Source organism: Rhinichthys klamathensis, unplaced genomic scaffold, assembly GCF_029890125.1.
Source record: "Rhinichthys klamathensis goyatoka isolate OS25496 unplaced genomic scaffold, OSU_Roscu_1.1 h1tg000253l_1, whole genome shotgun sequence".
Taxonomy (NCBI): domain Eukaryota; kingdom Metazoa; phylum Chordata; class Actinopteri; order Cypriniformes; family Leuciscidae; genus Rhinichthys; species Rhinichthys klamathensis.
Genome location: NW_026606775.1, coordinates 461593 through 486795, shown reverse-complemented (window position 1 = coordinate 486795; position 25203 = coordinate 461593). Strand labels below are relative to the sequence as shown.

The 25203-nt window shown below is 39.5% G+C and overlaps 1 protein-coding gene and 1 pseudogene across 3 annotated transcripts in view; both read left to right on the top strand.

The window, feature by feature from the left end:
• LOC130101120 (zinc finger protein 883-like) overlaps positions 1–24886 on the top strand; it is a 48682-nt gene extending 23796 nt beyond the window's left edge. The window contains exons 1-3 of one of the 3 annotated variants that reach the window (XM_056266691.1): positions 13321–13578; positions 14752–14950; positions 23366–24884. In XM_056266691.1, coding sequence (XP_056122666.1) covers positions 14866–14950; positions 23366–24831 — 1551 coding nt within the window. In that variant the 5' untranslated portion in view covers positions 13321–13578; positions 14752–14865 and the 3' untranslated portion in view covers positions 24832–24884. Of the gene's footprint in view, positions 1–13320; positions 13579–14751; positions 14951–22915; positions 23094–23365 lie in introns of those variants that run through there. The other 2 variants (XM_056266692.1, XM_056266693.1) reach the window with 2 other exon arrangements.
• Positions 9415–10591, top strand: LOC130101152 (gastrula zinc finger protein XlCGF7.1-like; annotated as a pseudogene).
• Positions 24887–25203: the final 317 nt, after the last annotated feature.

Here is a 25203-nt window from a genome sequence, read left to right as displayed (position 1 = left end):
CCTTGAGCAGCACCAGAAAGCGGTGCAGAGCAAGGCATACTGCCAGCAACTCCAGGCAATTGACATGCCATAGGCGCTGGGGTCCTGTCCAGGAGCCCGCGGCAGCATGTCCATTGCACATGGCACCTCAGCCCGTGGAGAAGGCATCTGTTGAGACTGGAAACTCGTTCTAAGGGCACTCCGGCCCGTAGAAAGCTGAGGTTCGTCCACAGGGTGAAGGTCTGACGGCAGGTCAGAGTAACTGGTACTCAGAGCGTGCCGTGTTGCCATGCCCACCTCGGGACTCGGTCGCGAAGCCAGAGCTGAAGCGGTCTCATATGAGCAATCCGAGCGGCGTTGCCGCGGCTGCAGATGCCATCTGAAAATAACTTCAGTGGAACCGCGCTCTTGCCCCGAATTGTCTTAGGCAAGTCAGCAGTGACTGCGCGCGCTCGCTCATAAGCTGCGCGGATATGGCGACCAAGTCGATTTCCATACCGAGAAAAGAGATCCTCTGCACGGGGCAAAGTTTGCTCTTCTCGCAGTTGACCCGAAGGCCCAGACGAGCTAGGTGCCGGAACACTAGGTGTTCGCAAACCTGGTCTCGAGAGTGAGCTAGGATCAGCCAGTCGTCGAGATAGTTCAGGATGCGAACCCCGTGTTCCCGTAGGGGAACAAGGGCTGCCTCGACGACCTTCTAGGCCTCGACGACGACCTTGGACTATTATAACACACAAACAAATCATCCTTCTGCCGACTTTTTTTGTCAAAAGCGACTAGTGACAAATCTAGGGACTTTTACTGGTGTTATTGGAGACTTTTGTGGTGTTTGGAGACTCGAAAGCACGTATCACTCTGCAGTTACTGTGCTCAACGAGCAGCGGGTGCTGCCGTGAGCCCCTCCCCCGTCCAAAAGCACTCGCATGCGGTCAGTCTCTCAGTAGCCTCACGCAGCAGTCAGACCAGAGGAGAGACACACCACTACGCGTCCAGGCTGCAAATGAATCGTGCATGGCCGCCGCCGTTCCCGCCCTGGCTTACACAGCGGGGTGCATAGGCCTCACTAGGCCCTCACTAGACTGACCGCATGCGAGTTTATTTCTTCTTTTCTCTTTTATACGTTGTGTGTTAATGCATTTAACTATTATGGATGGGTTGGCTGTAAAACTGAATTGCCCCTTGGGGACTAATAAAGGAATCTGAAACTGAAACTGAAACTTTTTAGGGGCGCTTCAAAGCAAACTTCTGCCTAGCTTGTTGTAATCAGATTCAGCGCGTTCTTCATCTTCAATCCGCAGCGGCGCAGAGCTGAGCGCACGTCAGAAACAGAGGACAGGGTGTGTGTGTATGTGTGTGTGTGTGTGTGTGTGTTCATCTGAGCCTCATTGGTCTGTCACTGCTCGTCAATGTCAGAATATTTGAGATGACCAATCAAATCAAAGTAGCCGGGCTTTATGTTCACAGACGCTGCTGAGCGCAAATTTTAGCAACGCGTCTTGACGCATCAGTTTATGGGCAAGATAAGAGACAGTCAATTCAATAATGAATGTAAATGGTAAATGGTAAATGGACTGCATTTATATAGCGCTTTCACAGACCCAATGGCCACCAAAGCGCTTTACATTTGCCTCACATTCACCCATTCACACACTCATTCATACACCGACGGGCGACGTGTACGAATGTGTACATATTGAGAATTAATATAGGCCTAATACAATTTTTAGCCTTCAGTAAATTAAAAAAACTCAGCTTTAGGAGGGGAAGAGACCAGGCAAGATCAGGAGACTGAGAGAAAAAGAGAGAGTGATGGATAAGAAGTGAGAGCAGGTATTGACAGCAGGTATTGGCCTTCAAACGTCTTGAAATGCATATATCTGAGAGAATTTTTTTTTAACCCCCTAATAACCTCAGATTTAGGATCTCAGTGATTATAAAGCCCTGTATTAGGCATATGATCAATATCAATAATGAATGTGTAGCCTACATATTGTGAATTAATTTAATAAAGTTAGTTACCTAGCTTTCCTAGTCGCTTTCAGTAAATGAACGTATCTAAGAAAATTATTCATAAATCAACCTTTCAGTTGACCCTGTTTACTTCACTGACAGACAAAAATGAAAAGTCTATTAGTCAAATCTCAGCTTTAGGAGGGGAAGAAACAGAACAAGATAAAAAAAACAAAAAGAAAATGAGTGTGATGCTTTAAGGAGAGAAAAAAAATCAGCTGCCCACTGACATGGTTTTAAAGCTGTTGTTATCCAATTTTTTTGGTCTTCAAACCATCTTAAAATGCACATATGTAGATCAGAGAAATCAAAATTTTCTCGGGGGAGCCCCCAATCCCCCCTAGCCTGCCTCACATTGGGGACCTCAGTGGTTATAAAACCCTGCCATATGCATGTTAATGAAACTAGTTAATAGTGAGCATTAGACCCTAAACTAAAGGATTACTTTTTTTTTCTTTAAAAAAAAAAATCATACCCTCATTGGGGGCTGAGCCGGGGGGGGGGGGGGGGGGGGGGGCATCTGCATTGAACCAGCTTTGGGGGGGGGGCCCAGCTTGCAAAAGGTTGAGAACCCCTGGTCTAGACTGACTCTGGTAGTGGTTTCACTTTTACCTGTTTGCACTCGTTTGATTTGTTCATATATATGCCAGTCAGAAATTATTAACCACATTTCCACTGTGCAGATTAGGTTCAAATTAGGTTTGATCATTGGTTCACATAAAAGAATGTACTTATTCAATCTGTTTATTTTTGGACACAAGACTGCACAACACAACTCTTTCAGGCTTTTATTTCAAAAGAGAACATTTAGAAAAATGTTGAAAAATTCAGATATATGTTTGTCACATTTGTTAAGTGAGAATGATTTCTATTTAGTTTCCACCAAAGTAATTTAGTCAAATGTATCTCTCTCTCGTCTCCCGTTACTGTCACCTAACCAAAAAAATTAAAGTGTTTCTCTCTTTTAAAAAAGAAAAATAATTATATGATGTAAGATCAATACAAGCAAGTATCATAAAATCAAGCAACATGTAAGCAAAAGTGCTGTTTTCCCATCTATGATCATGATCGCATAATGACATTGATTTTATGTAACAGCTCCATAAAAAAGTTATTATTGGGTAACTTTAATTTTAGGTACAACTCAGTTAAAGAAAATATATAACGAAAATATAACGGTTGATTAACCCAGTTCAGACTGTTGAAGTCATAAATATGACGATAGTGTATTTGCTCTGTATCAGTGACGAAAAGTGATTTACTTAAAGTCAATGTTTTAATATTGTTTATGTGGTGTTTTTAAAATGATTTAAGACAAACCATGTTGGTCCTCACAAACTTTTCTAAAACATGCTTCTTTGGCAAGAATCCTTTATAAAACAGGCAAATATATTGAACTGTGTTCATGCTAGCGATCAGTGAGCAGAGCACACGTACATACAAGGCCACTGTAGTCTTTAGCTTTATTACAATCAAAATAAATTAACATTAACATTACAATCGTAATAAAGTGGGCTGCGGCCCACAGGTTGAAAAGGACTGTTCTATTTGACTCTGTTCTATCAATCTACATATAAAATATTGGTCACAAATGAATAGCCACTTTCTCAATAATAAAAGCTTCTAATAATTAAATATAAAAAAAATCAATGCATCACATCATTAACTTTTATGTTGATGCACCGATTCGAATCGGTGAATCTTACCATCCATACTCTGAGCTGGTGTGAGTGAGTGGAGGTGGGGCTAATTTTCATATTCATAGAACCACTAAATGAGACAAGGATGTGGAGTTACATTCAATCTATTTTAAGGCGTGCAGAATTTTTTTTCAAGGAAAAAAACGCTCAAATATATATATAAACTTTATTACAGGCTCTAGGCCCAACAACAGGACATACACCACACAAAAAGGAGAGAAAAAAAATAAAAAAAGAATTACATAAACACCCTTTTTCACAAAAATCTTAAAAGGCACTCATACCAATGCTTCCATAGGTGTGATTGATATCGGACCGAGCTACACCTGGGACTTGTGAGCCTTAGGCTACTATAATATAGTTTCTTGACTCATCAAGTCGACCCATAAACTTAAACATTAGGTTCCTCAAGAGGGCCTGTAAACAGCTTAGCCTCAAGTCACAAAAAAGCTTACTTGCACTGCTGCTCCTAGGCTTCTTCAGCAGTATCCTCAGACAATCATTATCAAATATGTCATTTTGGTGATCAAAGACGAGTTTTAAGGGATACAATTATTGACTACAGGGGGACTTTAAGAATATGCGGCCCCTTTAAAAAACATGACACGCTGCGCACTGAGTATGCGCAGAAGAGAGAAGAGAGAGAAACGAGCTGAAAATTTCACCAGTTGAGGCTGAAAGTGACGCTATTAACGGTCGTGAATGGAGGACAAATGTGGAATATTTTCTTCGGACGCCATATATTTCCAGTCTGCAGGTGAGAGATGTTCCCAGATTTCAGAGTTTAACATTAACCAGCTCCTCGAGTTTGTGTGTATAGTTAAGGGTTAATGCCCGACGAGGTGTCCGGAGGACGGCTGCCTCCGCCGAAGTCCATTAATACCCAGACAATGGACACCTCGAAAATAACAAATTTTAAAACATTAGTTTATATTTTAATTAGTTTTAGCAGTTCCGCATCACAATCCGTACACGAAAACTCGCTTCCGGGCACGTAAAACGTCAGTGCGATCCTTACCGGATTAGACCAATGAACTTTTGATGTGTCATTTACTGGGGGAGGGTCTTATCTTCGTTTCTTAGCTTTGATTGGTTTATTTTTGGCCTATGAAATGCTTATAAATGGTGATTTGCTTGAGGCTGTGCTGGGTGGGGAACTATGTTACGCGTCACAAGATAGGGGATTATCACGCTTCCGGGTTTCATGGGCGGGATTTGTCAACTTTGTGCATGTCCACTTTCGACGCAGTTCAACAATGGCTGAAACGAAGGCTAGATGTCACTGCTCTGTTCCACTTTGTAAATCTAACCAACAACGCTAACCCTACTTAAGTTCTCATGGATTCCCGACTGAATTGAGTATAAGGAAGAAGTGGATTAAAGCGGTTCGCCGGGATTAAGGTCCAAACTTTAAAATAAAACAAGGTACTGGTAGCACGTTTGTTTGTAGCCGGCACTTTAGTGAATCAGACTAATTTACCAGGGATGCCGTATAAATAAACTTAGTGTAGTCCGTCATCAGTTCGCCAGAGTGATCGGTGGTTCAACGGAAGTGGCAGTGCACAAAGATCACTGAATGCGGAAGTACTACGTATCAGTGTGATAATCCCCTATTCCGTACAGTCATTGTTGGGAGCGTAACATGAAACCGTACAACGGGGCATCATGATTGCCTCATCGTGCAGGGTGTCTTATAGTAGTTAGATTTCATTATGACACAATTTACTTCACATTTGACTCTTTGGTTGACTTTAAAGTCCTTACATCGCTGATCTGCAAAATATTGTTCATAACGAAAAATGGCGCGTTCAGTCACCGCAGGTCGTTTCCAAGACCTCGTGAACATAGTTTTTAAACCGCCGTTTAAAATGGGGTTTTATTAACCTTATAACACATTTTAGGTTAAAAATGTTCAACACCAATAACCATTACGTTTAACTTCAATACTATAGACCACATGACCAAAACTTCATTCATTTCATTTGCTGACTCTTTTCCCTCCTTCACCGGAGTCTACGCGAGATCCCTGCCCACCGCCATTTTTAAATATCACTCGGGTGTCATTGTACTTTCCGCTGAAATGTCGTCTTCAAAGGGCGTGGACTTCGACAATGCGTGAAGAAGATCAAAGATGACAAAACACAGTTTCCAAAGGTATATATAACTTCATTTGACCTGGAAGTGATTCATTGTACATTTGATTCAAAGGGTCACTGTACGGATTCATGTTACGGAAGCGCCGCTGTACGGATTGTGATGCGGAACTGCTACAATTAAAATCTAAAGTTTTTACAAACAATAACTTGGTTTCCCTGGTTACGCCTGACGGTTTATTTAGCAACCGGAGATATTTATTGTCCGCTCAGCTCGTAGAACTTTTCAGTTTAGCTAACTTAGGCCTACTAGCCAGAAAGTTAATGTATTTTTTATTTTATTTTTTCATGTAAGTTAGGCTTGTCTAGCTATGGGCGTTACACTTTAGTTTTTAACCTATAATTAAAACACACAGGTAGGCATAGTATAACGGCTAACTAGATGTTTGTTTTGATACAATGAATTGTAAACGGATACTTTGACTGCCTGTTGCTATGGCTACTCACAGCTGATGTAGCCAGCGCATTTATTTATTAATTTCGAATGGTAAACAGTCGTTTTCACCAGAACTCCTTCAGGTGTCCTCTATCACTTTTTAATGGACACCCTGCAGCCAATCAGAATCGAGTATTTACCCAGACCATGGTATAAGGGCCAATAATGGAATGCGTTGTGTGTCCTGGTTTATTATTATTAAAATGTAATAAACAGTGAAGCCACTGCGCCGCCATATTGGTATTCCCTAGTGAGCTCACACGTTCTATTGAATCAATAAGAAATTGTATGATTTGACTGAGAAAACATTGCATAATGAGACACAGTTTTTAAGTATAAAGTCTCCCTGAACAGTCTTACAACGCAAACATCCTAAACATTTAAATGGGTATTTGTTTAAAGTCGGAAATTATTCCTGCTTATTAAAAATTAAGTATATGTGTTTTGTGTACAAAAAATATAGCTCTTTCTGATTGTGTTTTACAGATAGATCAGTAGACTGTTCAAGTGTTTGATTAGTTAGCAAGAACATGTTCAGGAAATGCATAATACAAATTGTATGGGTTAATGTACGCCTGTTTCACCTCTTATTTACCCCTTATTTACCCCCAATTTCCACCAACTGCGGAACGGCTGCGGATCTGCTCAGGAACGGCGGCGGAGTCAATAGGTTTCCATTAAAGTCAATGTGTGCATTTTCACTGACTGCGGAATGGCTGCGTTCCGACTCCGTCCCAGCTCCGGCGACCGCAGCCCTCCGGAGAAGATACGCAGAGTTTCTATTTTTGCCGGATGCCGGAGAGCGCCGCAGGAAGTCGAGCACAGAAACAAAATAAAACATCCGGTAATTTCCAAAATAAAAATATAGTTTTCCCTTTTCCAACAAGAACAATAGTTAACTTTATTTACACAGCCTACTACTTTCCCAATACATTCAAAAAGGAACCCAAATAAACATTTAGCATTTTATAAGTTGATTATATTTAATTATAAATATTGTACTAGAATCACAGTAATCTCCACAAAAAAGGGAGATCAGCAGGTCAGCACATAGTTGTTTCCCCTGTACTCCTCTGGATGGAAACAAACTGTTGCTGGTTTTGTGGTTCTGTTTATAGAAACTAAATCCTGTTATATCGCGCGATCAAACTTAAATTCGCGAGATATCGTGTGTCCTCGTGACTTCAGCTGTCAGTCATGGCCGCAGCCGTTCCGCAACAAATCCGTATCTGGTATAAGGACGGCAGTGCACGGATCCGACACGCAGCGGAGTTGATCCGCAGCCGTTCTGCAGTTGGTGGAAATCCGGGGTTACACTGCACTCGTCTGCGGCGCATTATGGCTGCGACACGGCTACCGGAGCTGATCGCACCCACTCTAGTGACTTGCATGTGTGAACCAGCCGCGAGCCCGCGGCGCATTGCGAAAGATAGGCAGCGAGTCTATTTTCGACGGACGCCGCGTCCAAGCTGCACCGTAAATACAAAATAAAAGTAAAAAAACACTGTCTATTTCAAAATAAACACCCTGTGCAGACTCAATTGTATTGCACACCAATATATCCTTGGTAGAAACCAAAAAATCAAGAAAAACCACGTCGGACAGGCAAATCACGTGGAAATGTTCCTGGTGTGAGTTAACACCGCGTGAAGGACAGAATAAAACATTGTCGGAGCCGTAATGTGTGCGGTGTAAATAAGGGGTTACACATAGGCCTACTCCGTTTCCAGTGCATATTTTTTCCCGTACACATGTGAACAGGTTAGAGCTTTCACTACACGCGGATGCCCGTCAATGCGTTCCAAGTGTGGTGCGTATTAGTGATGCGCGGGTCGACTCGTAACCCGCGGACCCGGGTTGGGGGGAAGAAATTGTCACTTTATTTGCGGGGCGGGTCATTAATTGTTTTTTTTTTTTAAATCCATGTATGTTGCTTGCAATTTCCAGCCTATAGTAAATATTTGGGAATATCTATTTTCATATTTTATTAGGTTATTTGATAAGGTTACAATACGAATGCCGTAGCAACGTAACTTGCGTGAGGTTCCCAAACCTTTGGCGTCACTTGACACGTCATGAAAGCGGCGCGCCAAGCAGCTCCGCAGCTCCCGCCGCCAGCCACGACAACAACAACGGAGAAATAAAAGTGAAGATGGAAGACGAGGTGCGGGAGAAATTGAGGTCGGGAATTTACATGATTAAAAGAAAAAAAAGGTCAGGCTGCTAAATCTAATGTTTGTGAGCTGTTCTCAGAAGAAGTTGCAGCAGGAGACAACAGTATCGGCTATCTGAAGTGCAACTCGTGCTGGTCCCAGTCTAACTCCACCACTCTGAAACCACTACAGTCTTTATACAAACAGAAACTCAAAGTACTCGATAAGAAACCAAATCATTTTCATCACTGTGCCATTTTACTAAAATACAATATTTTAAGTGGGGAAAATCTAATTAAGTTTACAAATTCCTGTCAGGTTTACAAAATCTTACACAGGATGGCCCCACCACCCCTTAGTGATGTTGTCAATCTCAGAACAATCTCACATACTGTAGAATCACTAGAGTGTCCAGAGGTGACTGTATTACTCCACTTAGAAAAAGTGCTTTTTGTCAGTCCGTCTTCTCTTTTAGGGCTTCTCAACAATCAGAGACATCAACACATATAGCCTCTTTCGATCTCATCTATAACGTTGGCTCATTAGTAATCAGACCTGTCAGCACTGAAGCCCTGCTGCTGCCAGCTGGTGTTTCAGTTGTGAATGTGTCTTTTTTTCATAAACTGCATGTTTTTATGACCTTATCATCTTAATCTGCATCAAACAAATGTTGTAACCTGCTTTACTGACAGTGCATGCTACTTGCTGCTGCTGCCTGTGCGTATAACTATGCTGTTTAACACTTAACGCTACTCTGTAGCGGACAAACACAGCTGTACTACTACAGTACTTTTATAATTGTCCATTGTTTATAAGGTTTTATGCTTTCCTTATGTGACACTGTACAACTGGCAAACAGGACTACAGATGAAAACTAGCCCTTGGCTAATTCTGGCATGTTACAGGTGTACTGTTGTTAGTATGCACTGTCCTGGTAAATAAAAAAAAACAAAATAAAGAAATTCAGTAACTTCTCTTTGAATTTGGCAGATCTGGTGTCCATCCCACAACAATTCACCAATAAATACTGGGAATATTCACATCATTCTACAAGAGAAGCACAAACTCCAGGAGTAGCAGCTGAAATCTGTGTGACTGTTAAAGATGGAGTTTATTAAAGAGGAGATTGAAGACATGAGTCATCCAGAATAAAACATGAAGATACTGAGGAACAAACAGGTTGGTGTCCATTCTTGATTCTTCATTGCTTTGGTAGCTGTGAAATAAGCAGCATATGAGGGAAAAATTCTATAGAAATGCTTATATTATTTTTATTTTCATATTTTATGTACTTTTAATCATAATTTTGTAGGCTATAACAGTTGTCAAACACAATTTTGATCATATTAACAAGAGAATGATACTGAACTAAAACTAAACATTGGCACATTAAAGGTAAAGGTAAAACTAATTTTATGTTTATGTTAGATCGGATGGAAGTGAAAGAGCAAATACAACAAATGGAGAAAATTAAGGAGGAACATCATGACTTTAAAATTCAAGAAACAAAAGCCAAAATGCTGCACACCTGCACTCAGTGTGGAAAGAGTTTCAGTCAAAAAGGAAACTTTAACACACACATGAGAATTCACACTGGAGAGAAACCGTATCCATGCACTGAGTGTGGAAAGAGTTTCAGAGATGCATCAGCTTTCCGTGTTCATCTGCTCCGTCACTCTGGAGAAAAACCATTTAACTGTGATCAGTGTGGTAAAGATTTTCATTCGTCGTCAAATCTATACAAACACCTGAAAGTTCATTCAGATGAGAAGCCTTATGTGTGTTTTTCTGTGGAAAGAGTTTTTCAAGACTGGATCATTTTAAACTGCATCAGAAAACACACAATGAAGTGAAAGATTATATGTGTTTTGACTGTGGGAAGAGCTTTACTCAAGCTGGGCATCTGAAACAGCACCAAAGAATTCATACTGGAGAAAAACCTTACAAGTGCTCATATTGTGACAAGAGTTTCACTCATTCTGGATCTCTGAAATCACACGAGCGACTTCATACTGGAGAAAAGCCGTACAACTGTACTCAGTGTGAGAAGAGCTTTAGACGTTTATCAAGCCTTCAAACTCATATGAAAAAATGTTTGAAGTGAACAACATTAGTTTTCATGTCAAATACAATAAAGTAAACTGAGATGAAATATGGAGTTTTTCATAAAAGAAAATCACTATATCATCTAGATTAAATTTGTTAATGTGGTGAAAAGCTTGGTTAACTAGAAAGATTTAAAGGGTTAGTTCAGCCAAAAATGAATTCTGCCATGAATTACTCACTCATGATGTTCCTAACCTTTCATCAGATCATGTGTGTTGTGACTGTGGGAAGAGCTTTACTGCAGCTGCCTGTCTGAAACTGCACCAAAGAATTCATACTGGAGAAAAACCTTACAAGTAATCATTTTGTGACAAGAGTTTCTCTCGGTTGGGACACCTGAAATCACACGAGCGAGTTCATACTGGAGAAAAACCTTACAAGTGCTCATATTGTGACAATAGTTTCAGTCGGTTGGAAACACTGAAAACACATGAGCGAGTTCATACTGGAGAGAAGCCGTACCACTGTACTCAGTGTGAGAAGAGTTTTATTTCATCATCAAATCTAAAGAAACACCTAAAAGTTCATTCAGATGAGAAGCCTTATGTGTGTTCTCAATGTGGAAAGAGTTTTTCACGGAGCATCAGTTTTAAACCGCACCAATTTAGAAGAAGAATGTCATTATTATTATTTGTATTATTATTATTATTTAAAAGAAGAAGAATGTTTTTTTTATTATTTTGTCAGTCTGAATTATTTTTTGGTCATTGAAAGCCTTTCGTTACCGAACCCAGTCCGTGCGCACCTGCCGGGCCTAACCATGAAACGTCAGGGTAAAGCGCACAGGCTCGCAACTGAAGGAATACATATGCTTATAAATCAAATGCTTTGGTAAAGTCACACAAATTAAACATTGAAGTCCATGTTGCACAAAAATAAACACTGAAGTTTATAATTACTGTTGTTGTTGTTGTTGGTCATATATCAATATATCATATCTTTTAGTTATGTCAGTTTGAGCAGTTGATCAGTTAGTTTGTCAGTGCGTTTTGTGGTGTTAGGAATTGTTTTTCTGCGCATTTCCGCACTAACTCAAAACGTGCGTACATGTACACCACCTCCTGAGCTGGCGTAGGATTTGAGCGTGCCGTACGCCAACGTTCATATTGATAAATCTCAAAGTCACCGTGGTTTTGGGTGTACGCCGGGTGTACGCTGGAAATTTGGTGTACGCACTTTTGATAAATGAGGGCCATTGTCCACAACGGGAGAGGACATGGCGCGACTACATGTGATACAGAATAGCATGAAATACCCTTTTATTAGAGAACTGCAGAACACAGTGTAAAAAGGAAATATTTTCCTTAATGTACATATATCATAAAATGTCAAAGTCTGCAAATACAGTCATGAAGCACAATTGCTACTCATCATCGGTCCTAAATACGGTGTTCATTACAAAACCGTCAAGAAGCATGTGTTCACAATAACATTTTAAATAAATAAAAGAATGATTTAAACTGTTTTTCTTCTGATATAAACATTTAGATTAAATATGCCATTCTCATTAATGGAGTTTCACTTAAACTAGCTACATGAAATCATTACTGAGAAGTTACAAAAAATATATATTCAATAAATAGAAATTGACCTATTTGTTGTGGATGCAATGCTTTTGAACACCTTTCTCTCTGCCATGCTGTGTTTTAATGTTTTAACTGATAGCTAATAGCAGATTGTCTGAGGAAATTGTTTCGTGCAAATAATGCACAACGAGGTCTATCTGTTTCCATTAAAAATATGAATCAATTAAAAATACTATTTGGCCAGTGGAAAAGATTGAGAAAAACTTTCTCTGAAATGTATTTTACACTATTTGATTTATTCATTCAAAAACAAGGCAAGGATATAAGCTACTAAAAAAAATCATGAATGTAATAATGTGACACCTGGATGAATAATCATATGCAAATGACATGCAGATGAGGATATGCATAGTAAAACTAGGCGTTGTAAGCTCCATATATGGTTGTTTCGGGGAGGAGACGCGCGTGCGCACAATCTTCCGCTGACTGGGATTTATAAAGTGAATTCTGCGCAGGTTCTGGCGTACGAACGGTTTTATAAATCTGAAAACTTTTGTGCGTACGCAAATTCTGCCTTATGTGCGTACGCACACTTTAAGGATGAAATCTACGCAAAGTTTTATACATGAGGCCCCAGTTCTACTCATGTGGATGAATCGTGTTTGTGCCGAAGATACCGTATCAATTGAACAGAACTTGTGTGACGCAGAAACTCTTACAGAAGTCAAAACAGTCGTTTTTGATCCATTAATGCATCTCTGTATGCGATCTCACTGTTTGAAGCGCCTGTCAATGAACGCGTGGTGCCGTGAAAAATTAAGCGAGGGGTCTTCTCATAGGAAAAGGATATGCAGTCTCATGAATAATTATGAGACACCGATGAGTCATCGCTGTACTATAGTACAAGAAAAAAACCTCACATCCTGTGGCATTGGCACAAAGACAAATTTAAATTCGTTAGAACTTTGTAAATAGCAAATAAAGGTTTACAATTAACTAGTTTTGTCCAACAATCAAAACTAATGGATGGCAACATTGACTTCTATGATGTTCAACCCTCATAACTCTGTTAAAATCTCAGAAAATTAGGTTTAGGGTTTCATGACCCTTTTTAACAGTGCGGAGATATGGTTTACTTAAGAATGTGCGGCCCCTTTAAGAAGAACGACGCTGTGCGCATTGAGGATGCGCAGAGGAGAGAAACGCGAGAGACGAGCTTTTACGGTCTATGGAGACTAGTGCTTAAAAACCACTGTTGTTGTGACTCTGGCTAAAACTTTCAACAGTTGAAGCTGAAAGTGTTCCCAATGCGAGGATTTTGTCGCCATATTTATCGTCTTTCTCATTGCTGTTGCGACTTTTATGAACGTTTTGTAAGGAGCTATTTTGGCAAGACCTAAACGTAAAATAAAAAGTAGGGATTTTTTATTAGGGGCAGTTTTTTCAGTATTTTACATAGACCTACACATAGTCGAATAAACACACAAGGATTTTGCTGTGTGGAGAAAACCAACAGTAAGTAGTAGAGAAATTGTGTCAGTTTGCATGTTAGTGTCTTTGTTTCCCAAGCGACGGAGTGTGAGATCATGCGCTGTAAACCGAGTGTCGAGCTCAAGTTAGCTCGTTAAACGCAAATATATGGCTGCTGAATAGGAAAAAAGTTATCAGTCTTATGCAGGTTGTACCTAATGATGAATATATAGCGAATAAATAGCGAAAAGCATTTTCATTTGCTCCGTCTTGCTAAAGGGCAAAAGACCCATCAATTCTTGGTACCTCCAGACATCTCCAGAAGCCGATATAGCATTGGTTTCTAATTTGAATAATCTATTAATATGATATTTCATACATAAGAGCTTAGTAGACATGATATTGTAAAACAATATTAGACGAATCATTATTTAATAATTATAATGTTGATTTATAAATTCATATGTGTATGGGTTTAAACATAATATAACGTTAATCATTGCCATATACAATTTGTGACGTTTTACAAAGGAGTTTAAAAAAAGAGTTGATAAACAGAGTGACTAGAACAGGGGTTCTTTAGAAATAAACAAAACAATCAAATGTAAAATAATATAAAATAAAATGTGTTCGGTTGCAAGTTCACATAGCTTATGTTTTATTGTTGAGCTCAAGCTCAGTTCAAACCTTATTCTTTATAAACTGTCATTAGGGGAAGATGAATGGGACGTGGGTGTCCCTTATTTTCCTACACTGAAGGTGGCAACCTTAATGCTATATGACCATGAGCAGGGAATTTTGTAACATTAGCCTAAGTAACAATTTTTTAGACTTGTTTGTACTTTGTTTTCATATTTAGCAACTTTTTGTGAAAAAATTATCATGGATTGTGGCACATTTTCGCCACATATTTCAAGTCTACAGATGAGAGATGTTTACAGATTACAGAGTTTAACATTAACCAGCTCCAGAGTTTACATGTTTTAGTACTAATGTGATGAAATGTGTAGTGTGTCCTGGTTTATCACTAATTATAGTGTAATAATATTTTGGCAGAGAGTTTTTCACTGACCATGTTTCAGCTTGTTGACACCAATAAAATGTGCTTAATGTTCCACTTTACAGAAGATCTCAGACATCACAATAATGAATAAGGTGAAAACAGGGAAAACAAGTATTAAAACTGTAAATTCAGTAATTTCTTTTTTAATTTAACAGATCTGGTGTCCATCCCACAGCAATTCACCAATAAATACTGTGAATTTTCCCATCATCCTACAAGAGAAGGACAAACTCCAGGAGTAGCAGCTGAAATCTGTGTGACTGTTAAAGATGGAGTTTATTAAAGAGGAGATTGAAGACATGAGTGATCCAGAACCATCCAGAATAAAACATGAAGATACTGAGGAACAAATAGGTTGGTGGCCATTCTTGATTCTTCATTAGCTACGTTTACATGGACACCTTTTGTTTCAGTCGGAATTAATTCTGATTTATGAATCCGAACGTTGTGTTAACATGAACACTAAATAAAGTGATTGGGTTGATGTGCATGTTTATATGCCACAAGCTTCAAATCGGAGTTGATTTTTATAACATGTGCATTATGCACGCAGATTTTCCCGCTGTTTGCGCATACTATTCTCCTAAATTGCTTCTTGTTTTAAAGAGCAGACTTAATATTTATCTATATCGGGTCCTGATTAGGAGACGACGAGCACATTAAGCTTTGTGCCGTGCTGCTTGTAATAATCAAGCTGTAAAAACGCCTCTTCCCGTGCCCAAAACAAGCCGTCTGTGGAGGAGAGTCCGAAACAAGGGCTGGTGGGACGTTGTCCTGCTCCTCTTCACAGACGATAAGTGGGAGAACATTTTTAGAATGACATGACAGTCATTTATGACATTTCATTCAACAACAACAACAGCCCGTTTCTCGTGTCATATGTCATTACGCCAATCCTTCGTCATTGCACATGCGAAGTACTTTCCGGTTTCGGTTTTCAATCCGATCAAGTGTTTACATGTCCTCTCGATCGGATTAGAAAAGGTTTAAACCAGCCCTTCCAATCCGAATGAAATTTTAATCGGATTTGGCCAGTTCATTCCGACTGACGTGGTTACATATGACTGTGCTAGAAGTCCGATTACAATCAGATTATTAGGGTCCATGTAAACGCAGCTACTGTTGAATGCTTTAGTAGCTATGAAATAATAAGCAGTATATGGATGATAAATGATACAGGAATACATCTAAATCATAACCTTGTTTCTAGCATTTTTCATCAACATTTTAATCATATTAATAAGTGAATGACAGAACTGAACTTTTTCAAATCAAAGGTCTGAAATTGGATACTAACAGTTATCTGGGGGTTATTCCAGAAAGCAAGGTACCGTTAAACATACCCTGAACTCTCGGTTGATTAACCCAAACTTTGCTTACTCGAAGTATGCTGGTTATAAAAATGCGTCCGGGAGTAAGTTCAGCCAATCTAGAGTATGTTCAGGGTTAACACACAAGACAATCTCAACAGAGCGACGAATTGATGAGTCACCATGAAACAGACGCTAAGAAAAAGCATGCCATAATACTTATACAAATGTATTATACATGATACAAATTATATATATATATATATATATATTAATAAACATTACCTTGAATTAAATAAGCATTACCTTGTTTTAATAGTGCTTTATCGATGTAACTACAGTTAGTCGCACCAGCAGGAAAAATGGTCGCAAAATGTCCACTGAGCCTCATCAATAGGGCACACATGCGCAGAAAACCTCTGTAGCAACTAACCCTGGAAGTTTTTTGCTCCGTTTTTGAAACTGAAAGTTTAAAGGTTATCCGCTTACCGTATTTCCCGGACTATAAGTCGCTCAGGAGTATAAGTCGCATCAGTCAAAAAATGCGTCATGAAGAGGAAAAAAACATATATAAGTCGCATTTATTTATTTGTTGGTCAAGCACCCATCTGTGGACTCATTCCTCCAGCTCTGGCCATCTTGCTTTCAGCCCGCCATTACCTTTCTTTGTTTTCTTCATTACAGTTAAGGGGGTCGCACACCGGACGAGAAGCGCAGCGCAACTCGAGGTATCGCACACCGGACGCGCACTTTCTCCGTTTATGGCCAGCAATATTGTTATGTTTAAGGACATTATGGAATTAAGATAATGTCTGTGCTATGTTATGATTGTACTGTACAATTAAATACAGTCATTGCTGAGTCTGAACACTTTACCTCAGAGCGTCCGTTAACTGAATGAATTCCTGTAAATGAATGTAAAACTAAATGTATATTGCAGCACAGGGTGAAGTCAGTATACGTTACCGACGATTTGAGACAAATAAATGTAAATTTAATATAAAACGATGTAAATGGCGCTCTGTGGCATTTTGAACAGCGTCCTAAACCGTTGCTGGGCGCCGCGAACAGACGCCGAATGGCGCTGCTGGTGTGTGTACACTCATAGAGAATAACGTGTTCGAATTTTAAAGATGTGGCGCTGCGCTTCTCGTCCGGTGTGCGACCCCCTTTAGAGTAACCTCTGCTTTTCGCCAGTCCCCCCACAAGTTTCTCACTCACTCCAAACTTTCTTTCTGCTGCTCGATTACCGTTTTCGCCTGCATATTTTACTACCTGCAGGTTGTAATCTGTAGAATAGGATCTTCTTTTTGGGGGCATTTAGTTTGTGTTCAGTCTTTCTCAGTTGTCTTTAAGTTAATGTTTCAGTTAATAGTTTTTCTGTTTTCAGTCGTTTTCAGTTAATTTTTTCGGGGTTAGGCTACAGGAGCAGCATAGAGCGTCCTCTCGCGGCTGTAGACGGTAATGTTTTCTCTTGGTTCATGTCAGTCAGTATGAATTAATTTTGATATATATGTCGCAGGACCAGCCAAACTATGAAAAAAAGTGTGACTTATAGTCCGGAAAATACGATACTTACCCCCCCCCCCATAACCTGCTTTCTGGAATACACCCCTGATCTCTTGTTGTCTTTGCGTTAGAAATGTTAACTTGACTTTTCACATTTATTCTCCTTGAACTGACCTAATATTTACTTACTTAATATGTTTATTTTAGACCAGATTGAGGTGATGGAGCAAAAACACAAACTGAATGAAGTTGAGGAGAAACATAACTTCAAAACTCAAGGAACAAAAGCCAAAAAGCTGCACTCCTGCTCTCAGTGTGGAAAGAGTTTCCAAAATCAACGAAACCTTAACAGACACATGATAATTCACACTGGAGAGAAACCGTATACATGCACTCAGTGTGGAAAGTGTTTTTCTCAAGCATCAGGTCTCAGTGTTCATCTGCGCATTCACTCTGGAGAAAAACCATATAACTGCGATCAGTGTGGTAAAGGTTTTAATTCGTCTTCAAATCTAAAAAAACACCTGAAAATTCATTCAGACGAGAAGCCTTATGTGTGCTCAATTTGTGGAAAGAGTTTTTCACGGCCTGACGGTTTTAAAGAGCACCAGAAAACACATAGTGAAGTGAGAAATCATGTGTGTTGTGACTGTGGGAAGAGCTTTACTACATCTGGTCATCTGAAACAGCACAAAAAAATTCATACTGGAGAAAAACCTTACAAGTGCTCATATTGTGACAAGAGATTCACTGTGTCTGGAAACCTGAAAACGCATGAGCGAGTTCATACTGGAGAGAAGCCGTACCACTGTATTCAGTGTGGAAAGCGTTTCAAAGAGGCAACAGGTTTAAAAATTCATCTGCGCATTCACTCTGGAGAAAAACCATTTAACTGTGATCAGTGTGGTACAAAGTTCATTTCGTCATCACATCTAAAAAAACACCTGAAAGTTCATTCAGATGAGAGGCCTTATTTGTGTTCTTTGTGTGGAAAGAGTTATTCAAGGCTGGATCATTTTAAATTGCACCAGAAAACACATAATGAAGTGAAAGATCATTTATGTTGTGAGTGTGGGAAGAGCTTTACTGCAGCTGACAATCTGAAACAGCACCAAAGAATTCATACTGGAGAAAAACCTTTCAAGTGCTCATATTGTGACAAGAGTTTCACACTGTCTGGAAACCTGAAATCACACATACGACTTCATACTGGAGAGAAGCCGTACCACTGTACTCGGTGTGAGAAGAGTTTTAGACATTTATCAAGCCTTCACGCTCATAAGAAAAATGGTTGCAAGTAACAAAATTAAATTCTGTGAGATAAAATATGGAGTTTGTCCTAAAAGCACTGTATAATCTAGATTAAAGGTAGGCATTTTTTTATAAACACTTTTATTTATACTTGTTGAAACTCTCTTTACATCCTGATAGGAATCAATAATAGAAGTGGTCTAAATATTAAAACATGTACATACACTATATTGCCAAAAGTTTTGGGAAGTTTTCTGCCTTTACATGCACATGAACTTTAATGATATCCCATTCTTAATCTGTAGGGTTTAATATGGAGTTGGCCCGTCCTTTGCAGCTCTAACAGCTTTAAATCTTCTGAGAAGGCTTTCCACAAGGTTTAAGAGTGTGTTTATGGGAATTTTTGACCATTCTTCTAGAAGCGCATTTGTGAGGTCAGGCACTGATGTTGGACGAGAAGGCCTGGCTCGCACTCTCCGATCTAATTCATCCCAAATGAATCAATCGGGTTGAGGTCAGGACTCTGCAGGCCAGTCAAGTTCCTCCACACCAAACTCACTCATCCATGTCTTTATGGACCTTGCTTTGTGCACTGGTGCGCAGTCAGGAACAGGAAGAGGCCATCCCCAAACTGTTCCCACAAAGTTGGGAGCATGAAATTGTCCAAAATGCCTTGGTATGCTGAAGCATTAAGAGTTCTGTTCACTGGAATTAAGGGGTCAAGCCCAACCCCTGAAAAACAACCCCACACCATAATCCCCCCTCCGGCAAACTCTACACTTGGCACATTGCAGTCAGGCAAGCACCGTTCTCCAGGCAACCACCGAACTCAGACTAGTCCATCGGATTGCCAGACAGAAGCGTGATTCGTCGCTTCAGAGAACATGTCTCCACTGCTCTAGATTCCAGTGGCGGTGTGCTTTACACCACTGCATCCGACACAATGCATTGCACTTGGTTATGTAAGGCTTGGATGAAGCTGCTCGGACATGGAAACCCATTCCATGAAGCTCTCTACGCACTGTTCTTGAGCTAATATGAAGGCCACACAATGTTTGGAGGTCTGTAGCTATTGACTCTGCAGAAAGTTGGCGACTTCTGCGCACTGTGTGCCTCAACATGCGTTGACCCCACTCTGTGATTCTTTCGCAAATGTTTGTAGAAGCATCTGCATGTCTAGATGCTTGATTTTATACAACTGTGGCCATGGAAGTGATTGGAACAACTGAGGGATGTCCCAATACTTTTGGCAATATAGTGTATATCTTCTGTGGAAGTCTCAGGGCCAAAAAATTTTCATTCCAGTCAGTGCATTCGATCCGAATATTATGATATGCTATCTGCCTGTCAACATATGTATTTCCAAACCTCCGCGCATCTGCTCGCGCAGACATCACATGTCATTAGCTCGTTCCTTAAGCCTATGCGGAGTTGTAGACAGACGTCAGTCACCGAGCGCCGCAAACAAACAGCAGCTGCCTTTTACAGTTCCTCTTGAACCAAAACAAAGAGATTATGCTGCGTTTACTCCATGTGGTAGCCGTAATTACAAGATGGCAATCCGCGACTTTCTATCCGAACGCTTTGGAGACACTCTGAAGGGAGGGTGGGATCTCATTCTTTCAAAGTGCTATTGCTAGTCTCTCAGAAATTGCCTACCCTACTTTTATTTTGTGAATTTAGTGAAAATCTTGGAGAACAGAAACAACATTTTGTCTGTCACATTTCTGGCTGTCCACTGGCCTTCCTGTGACAATCTTGTCAAATCGATCCCCGTTTACATGGATCTGCGAAAATGACTAAAAAGGCTGTATTATGCATGCCAGGCCAGTAGTTGGAGGTTGTCACTCTGTCAAGGAACGCCCTGCGAACCCATAATACGTATTTGCATGATGTCCCTGGATTCACAAATTCACGTTTTTGTTGTTTACATGGAGGCATCGTTTTCAAAACCGTGCACTTTGAAACACATTTTGAAAAGTTTTCGTTTTCAGGCCCCCAATATTCCGTTGTTGTTTAAATGATCGACCAAAATGCATAAAACGTTTTCCATTTTCAGTTGAAAACAGTGTCGTGTAAACATTGTTGTGTCTTGTCTTCTATTTTCTGTGTTTCTGGGTTGGTGTTTGATTGTACTAATTGTTCAGCTTACAGGCTGATTCTCTTCACCTGTTACTTATTACCTGCACCCTATATGTACTCCTCTGTTTGTCTTGGCTTTTGTCAGATTGTTCATGTGGTCCTGGTTTGTTACGTCTCTCTCTGCCAGGTTGATGTTCTGTTGCCAAGCTTTTTCTAGTTTTTGTTTCTCAGTAAAGCTGCATTCACACTAACAGCGACAAAGCGACATGATACCATTCATTTCGATGGAGAGTGGCTGATTTCCAGCGACACGACCGACAGTGACTGTTAGCAACCAGATGGGGCGTGTCCAGCGACTCGACACAGTTGAGATATGTTCAACTTTTATGCAAATGAAGAGCGACTTTCGGGAGCAACAACCAATGAGAGTGAAGTCAATAAGCGCACGTGATCCGTCACTCTTCAGTGCCGAGTCTGACCGAGGCAAGATGAATGATAAGCTCATTTTAGCAGTCAGAAACTGTCACATAATTGAGGATATGTCTCCGTGTACATACGGTGGTACTCGCCGTGCTGACTTCATGCCTGAATGGTTTCGTGAACTCGGATAGATTGCTGCAGTTAAATAGCCGTGATGGCAAAGAGCACTCGCTGTTTCTCATTAATCTTTAATATTATGCATTTTATGTACTGATTCCATTTAAATTTAGAATTTTTCTTCCAAAATGTTTGTTTGTAGCGGCAAGAGTCTACAACATGGAGTAACATCTGTGAATGTCACTCACAAACATTACTAGGCAACAGTAGTGGGAACGCCCACTATAGCGACCTCACCGCCTGCCACTGGCGACATACAGCGACAAAGTCTGCTTGCTTATGCAAATGCAGCTTAAGAGTTTTTTCTTTTGGACTGTTTTTGAATTTTTAGTGGACTCTGACTCCGGCACCTTTCTCCAAATTCCATCATTTAATTCTCCAGCCCAGGTTATTTCCAGCTCTTGTTTTTCCTCAGCTGCATATCAACTGGAGTTGATTTATTTCTGTTGAACAGATTTATCTCTATAGACATTTAATAAACTGTTAATTCAATTCCCTCTGCATTCGAGTCTATTTTTCCTACAGTTGTGTGACATTGTCTCAAGTGATTGATCTATTTATTGAACACAGAAAATGTTTTTAATCATATTAATGAGTTTAAACATTCTATCTTAATACTGTGATTAATATCTTTGGGATGTAGAGTATTATTGTAAAATCAACCCACATTTCAAAATTAGAGGACTCAGATTAAAAAGTATGTAATCATACAAAGAGGTTGGAGTTATTTTTTATCCTTTGTTATTGAATGCTTAGGAACAATAAAGTACTAAAGTTCAGTTCACCAGACTTTTTTTGTGAAAAAAAAATAAACAATAAACAAGCTGTTGATCATTTGCATTATTTACTATGGTTTTAAAGATCCTGCTGCACTAATTTGTAAGCTTGGGGGGAAAATAGGATTTACAGGACAACCGAATTTCAAAACTGGAGAAACATAATTATAATGGTGTTTAAAAATCACTTGTATTTTGTTACTGAACGAGAAATAGAACAGCTGAAATTAAATGTTATCTTTAGACTCTGTATGATAAAAAAAAAGAGTTCACTGACTTTGTGTGATTTCAAGTAATGCGTTTGTCCATTATTACAGTATTTTAGTTAAATGTTTTAATCTGTTCTTATAGTCCTTAGTCAGGTTTAACGAGGCTCTGAGGGATAAATGTAGTCTTTACAACTGCGCGCACTGATCAAAAGTCCTAGAAAGATCATGTAATTTTCATAACTCACAACTTTACCAGGGTAACGGCAGCATTTCTGCTTTTCCCAAAAGCGCCATCTATTGTCAGAGAGTGAATGTGCGTTTTCATTCAGCGTGTTGAGCTTGTTTACATCCGAGTGCGCATGTCTCTTTGACGGAGCACATGCGCAGTGTTGTACATGGAAAGGTAATAAAATACGAAATAATACGTAATAAGGTATTATTTATAGTATTTTTAAGTTCCCACGATGACAATACTCGCTCACTTCTGTTCTGGTTAGAACTACGTTATTCCTCTTTTTCCATCGCGATTGCTCTACACTCCAATAGGTGGCGCAAATGCGCCTAAAAGCGGTTTTCAACTGACTAGAAAACGTAAAAGAAGATGATCGTCCTGAGATGAAATAACGGGAGAAGTCCAAGAGCAAACAGTTTAAATCTGTGTGCCGTACTTTGTTAAAGATGGAGTTTATTAAAGAGGAGATTGAAGACATGAGTGATCCAGAACCATCCAGAATAAAACATGAAGTTACTGAGAAACAAATAGGTTGGTGTTTATTCTTGCTAGTTGACTGCAAAGCTTTTGTTTACCAGATTTGGTGGATGTGAAATAATGAGCTGATAAAAGATACAGAAATGAATCTAATTGACCATAACCTTGTATAACAGTTGTCAAGCACATTTTGATTGTATTAACAAGAGAATGACAGAACTAACATTTGGCACCTCAAAGATCTGATACTTGATACTCTGTTGCTTTCTTCTGTTGAATCAGAGTTCACTTAAACTGATTTTAACCACAAAATGTTTTTATTTTAGACTGGATGGAAGTAAATCAGCAAAGACACGAACTCATTAAAGCAGAGGAGGAACAGCAGAGCATCGAAACTCAGCACACCTGCATTCAGTGTGGAAAGCGTTTCAGACAAAGAGGAAACCTTAACAAACACATGAGAATTCACACTGGAGAGAAACCGTATCCATGCACTCAGTGTGGAAAGAGTTTCATATGTAAATCTGAACTCAAGTATCATCTGCTCCGACACTCTGGGGAAAAGCCATTCAACTGTGATCAGTGTGATAGAAAGTTTATTTTATCATCACATCTAAAACAACACCTGAAAGTTCATTCAGATGTTAAGCCTCACTTGTGTTCTTTCTGTGGAAAGAGTTTTTTAAGGCTGGATCATTGTAAAAAGCACCAGAAAACACACAATAATGTAAGAGATCATGTGTGTTGTGATTGTGGGAAGAGCTTTACTAAAGTGGAAAATCTGAAACAGCACCAACGAATTCATACTGGAGAAAAACCTTACAAGTGCTCATATTGTGACAAGAGTTTCACGCTGTCTGGAACCATGAAAATACACGAGCGACTTCATACTGGAGAGAAGCCGTATCACTGTACTCAGTGTGAGAAGAGTTTCATAAGTGCCAAAGCTCTCGGTTATCATCTGTACATTCACACTGGAGAGAAACCATTTAACTGTGATCAGTGTGGTAAAAAGTTTAAAACGTTATCAAATTTAAAACTACACCTGATAGTTCATTCAGATGAGAAGCCTCATGTGTGTTCTTTCTGTGGAAAGAGTTTTTCACGACTGATCACTTGTAAACGTCACCAGAAAATGCACAATGAAGTGAAAGATCATGTGTGTTGTGACTGTGGGAAGAGCTTTATTACAGATGGTCATCTAAAACTGCACCAAAGAATTCATACTGGAGAAAATCCTTACAAGTGCTCATACTGTGACAAGAGTTTCACTCAGGCGGGAAACCTGAAATTACACGAGCGACTTCATACTGGAGAGAAGCCGTACCACTGCACTCAGTGTGGAGAGAGTTTTAAAAGTAAAACTAATCTCAAGCATCATCATCTGCACCATCACTCTGGAGAAAAGCCATTTAGCTGTGATCAGTGTGGTAAAGACTTTAAATTAACGTCAAATCTGAAAAAACACCTGAAAAATCATACAAACGAGAAGCCTTATGCATGTTCATTTTGTGGAGAGGTTTTTACACGACCGGATCATTGTAAACGACACCAGAAAAAACACACTGGTGAGAGAAATCATGTGTGTTGTGACTGTGGGAAGAGCTTTACTAGAGCTGAGCATCTGAAACAACACCAAAGAACTCATACTGGAGAAAAACCTTACAAGTGCTCATATTGTGACAAGAGATTCACTCATTCTGGAAACCTGAAACAACACGAGCAACTTCATACTGGAAAGAAGCCGTACCACTGTAATCAGGAGAGTGTTTCACCCAATCAAAAACTCTAATGATTCATATTAAAAATCATTGTCATGTGTCACACTGAGCAAATGTTATTCTCAGATCTAATGTGTGCAAGAATTTTTTTTTTTTTCTGTGCTCAAAATAAAGAAAATGCTTTCAGATCACTACATAGACGCTACATAAAAAAAGTATAGTTATAAAAAAAGTATAGTAATAAAAACTTACATTAGTAAGGTGAATAAATTATATACTGTATGCACTGCAAGTATAGCATTGCACTGAATATTGTATAGTAGTCTGTATATTCAGCACTTGCATACTGTGAAAAAACAGTGACCCAACTGCAAAAAGCCAAACTGGTTACAGTAAAAAACTAACAGTTACACTCAGAAGAGTCGTGCAACTGCAAAATCAAA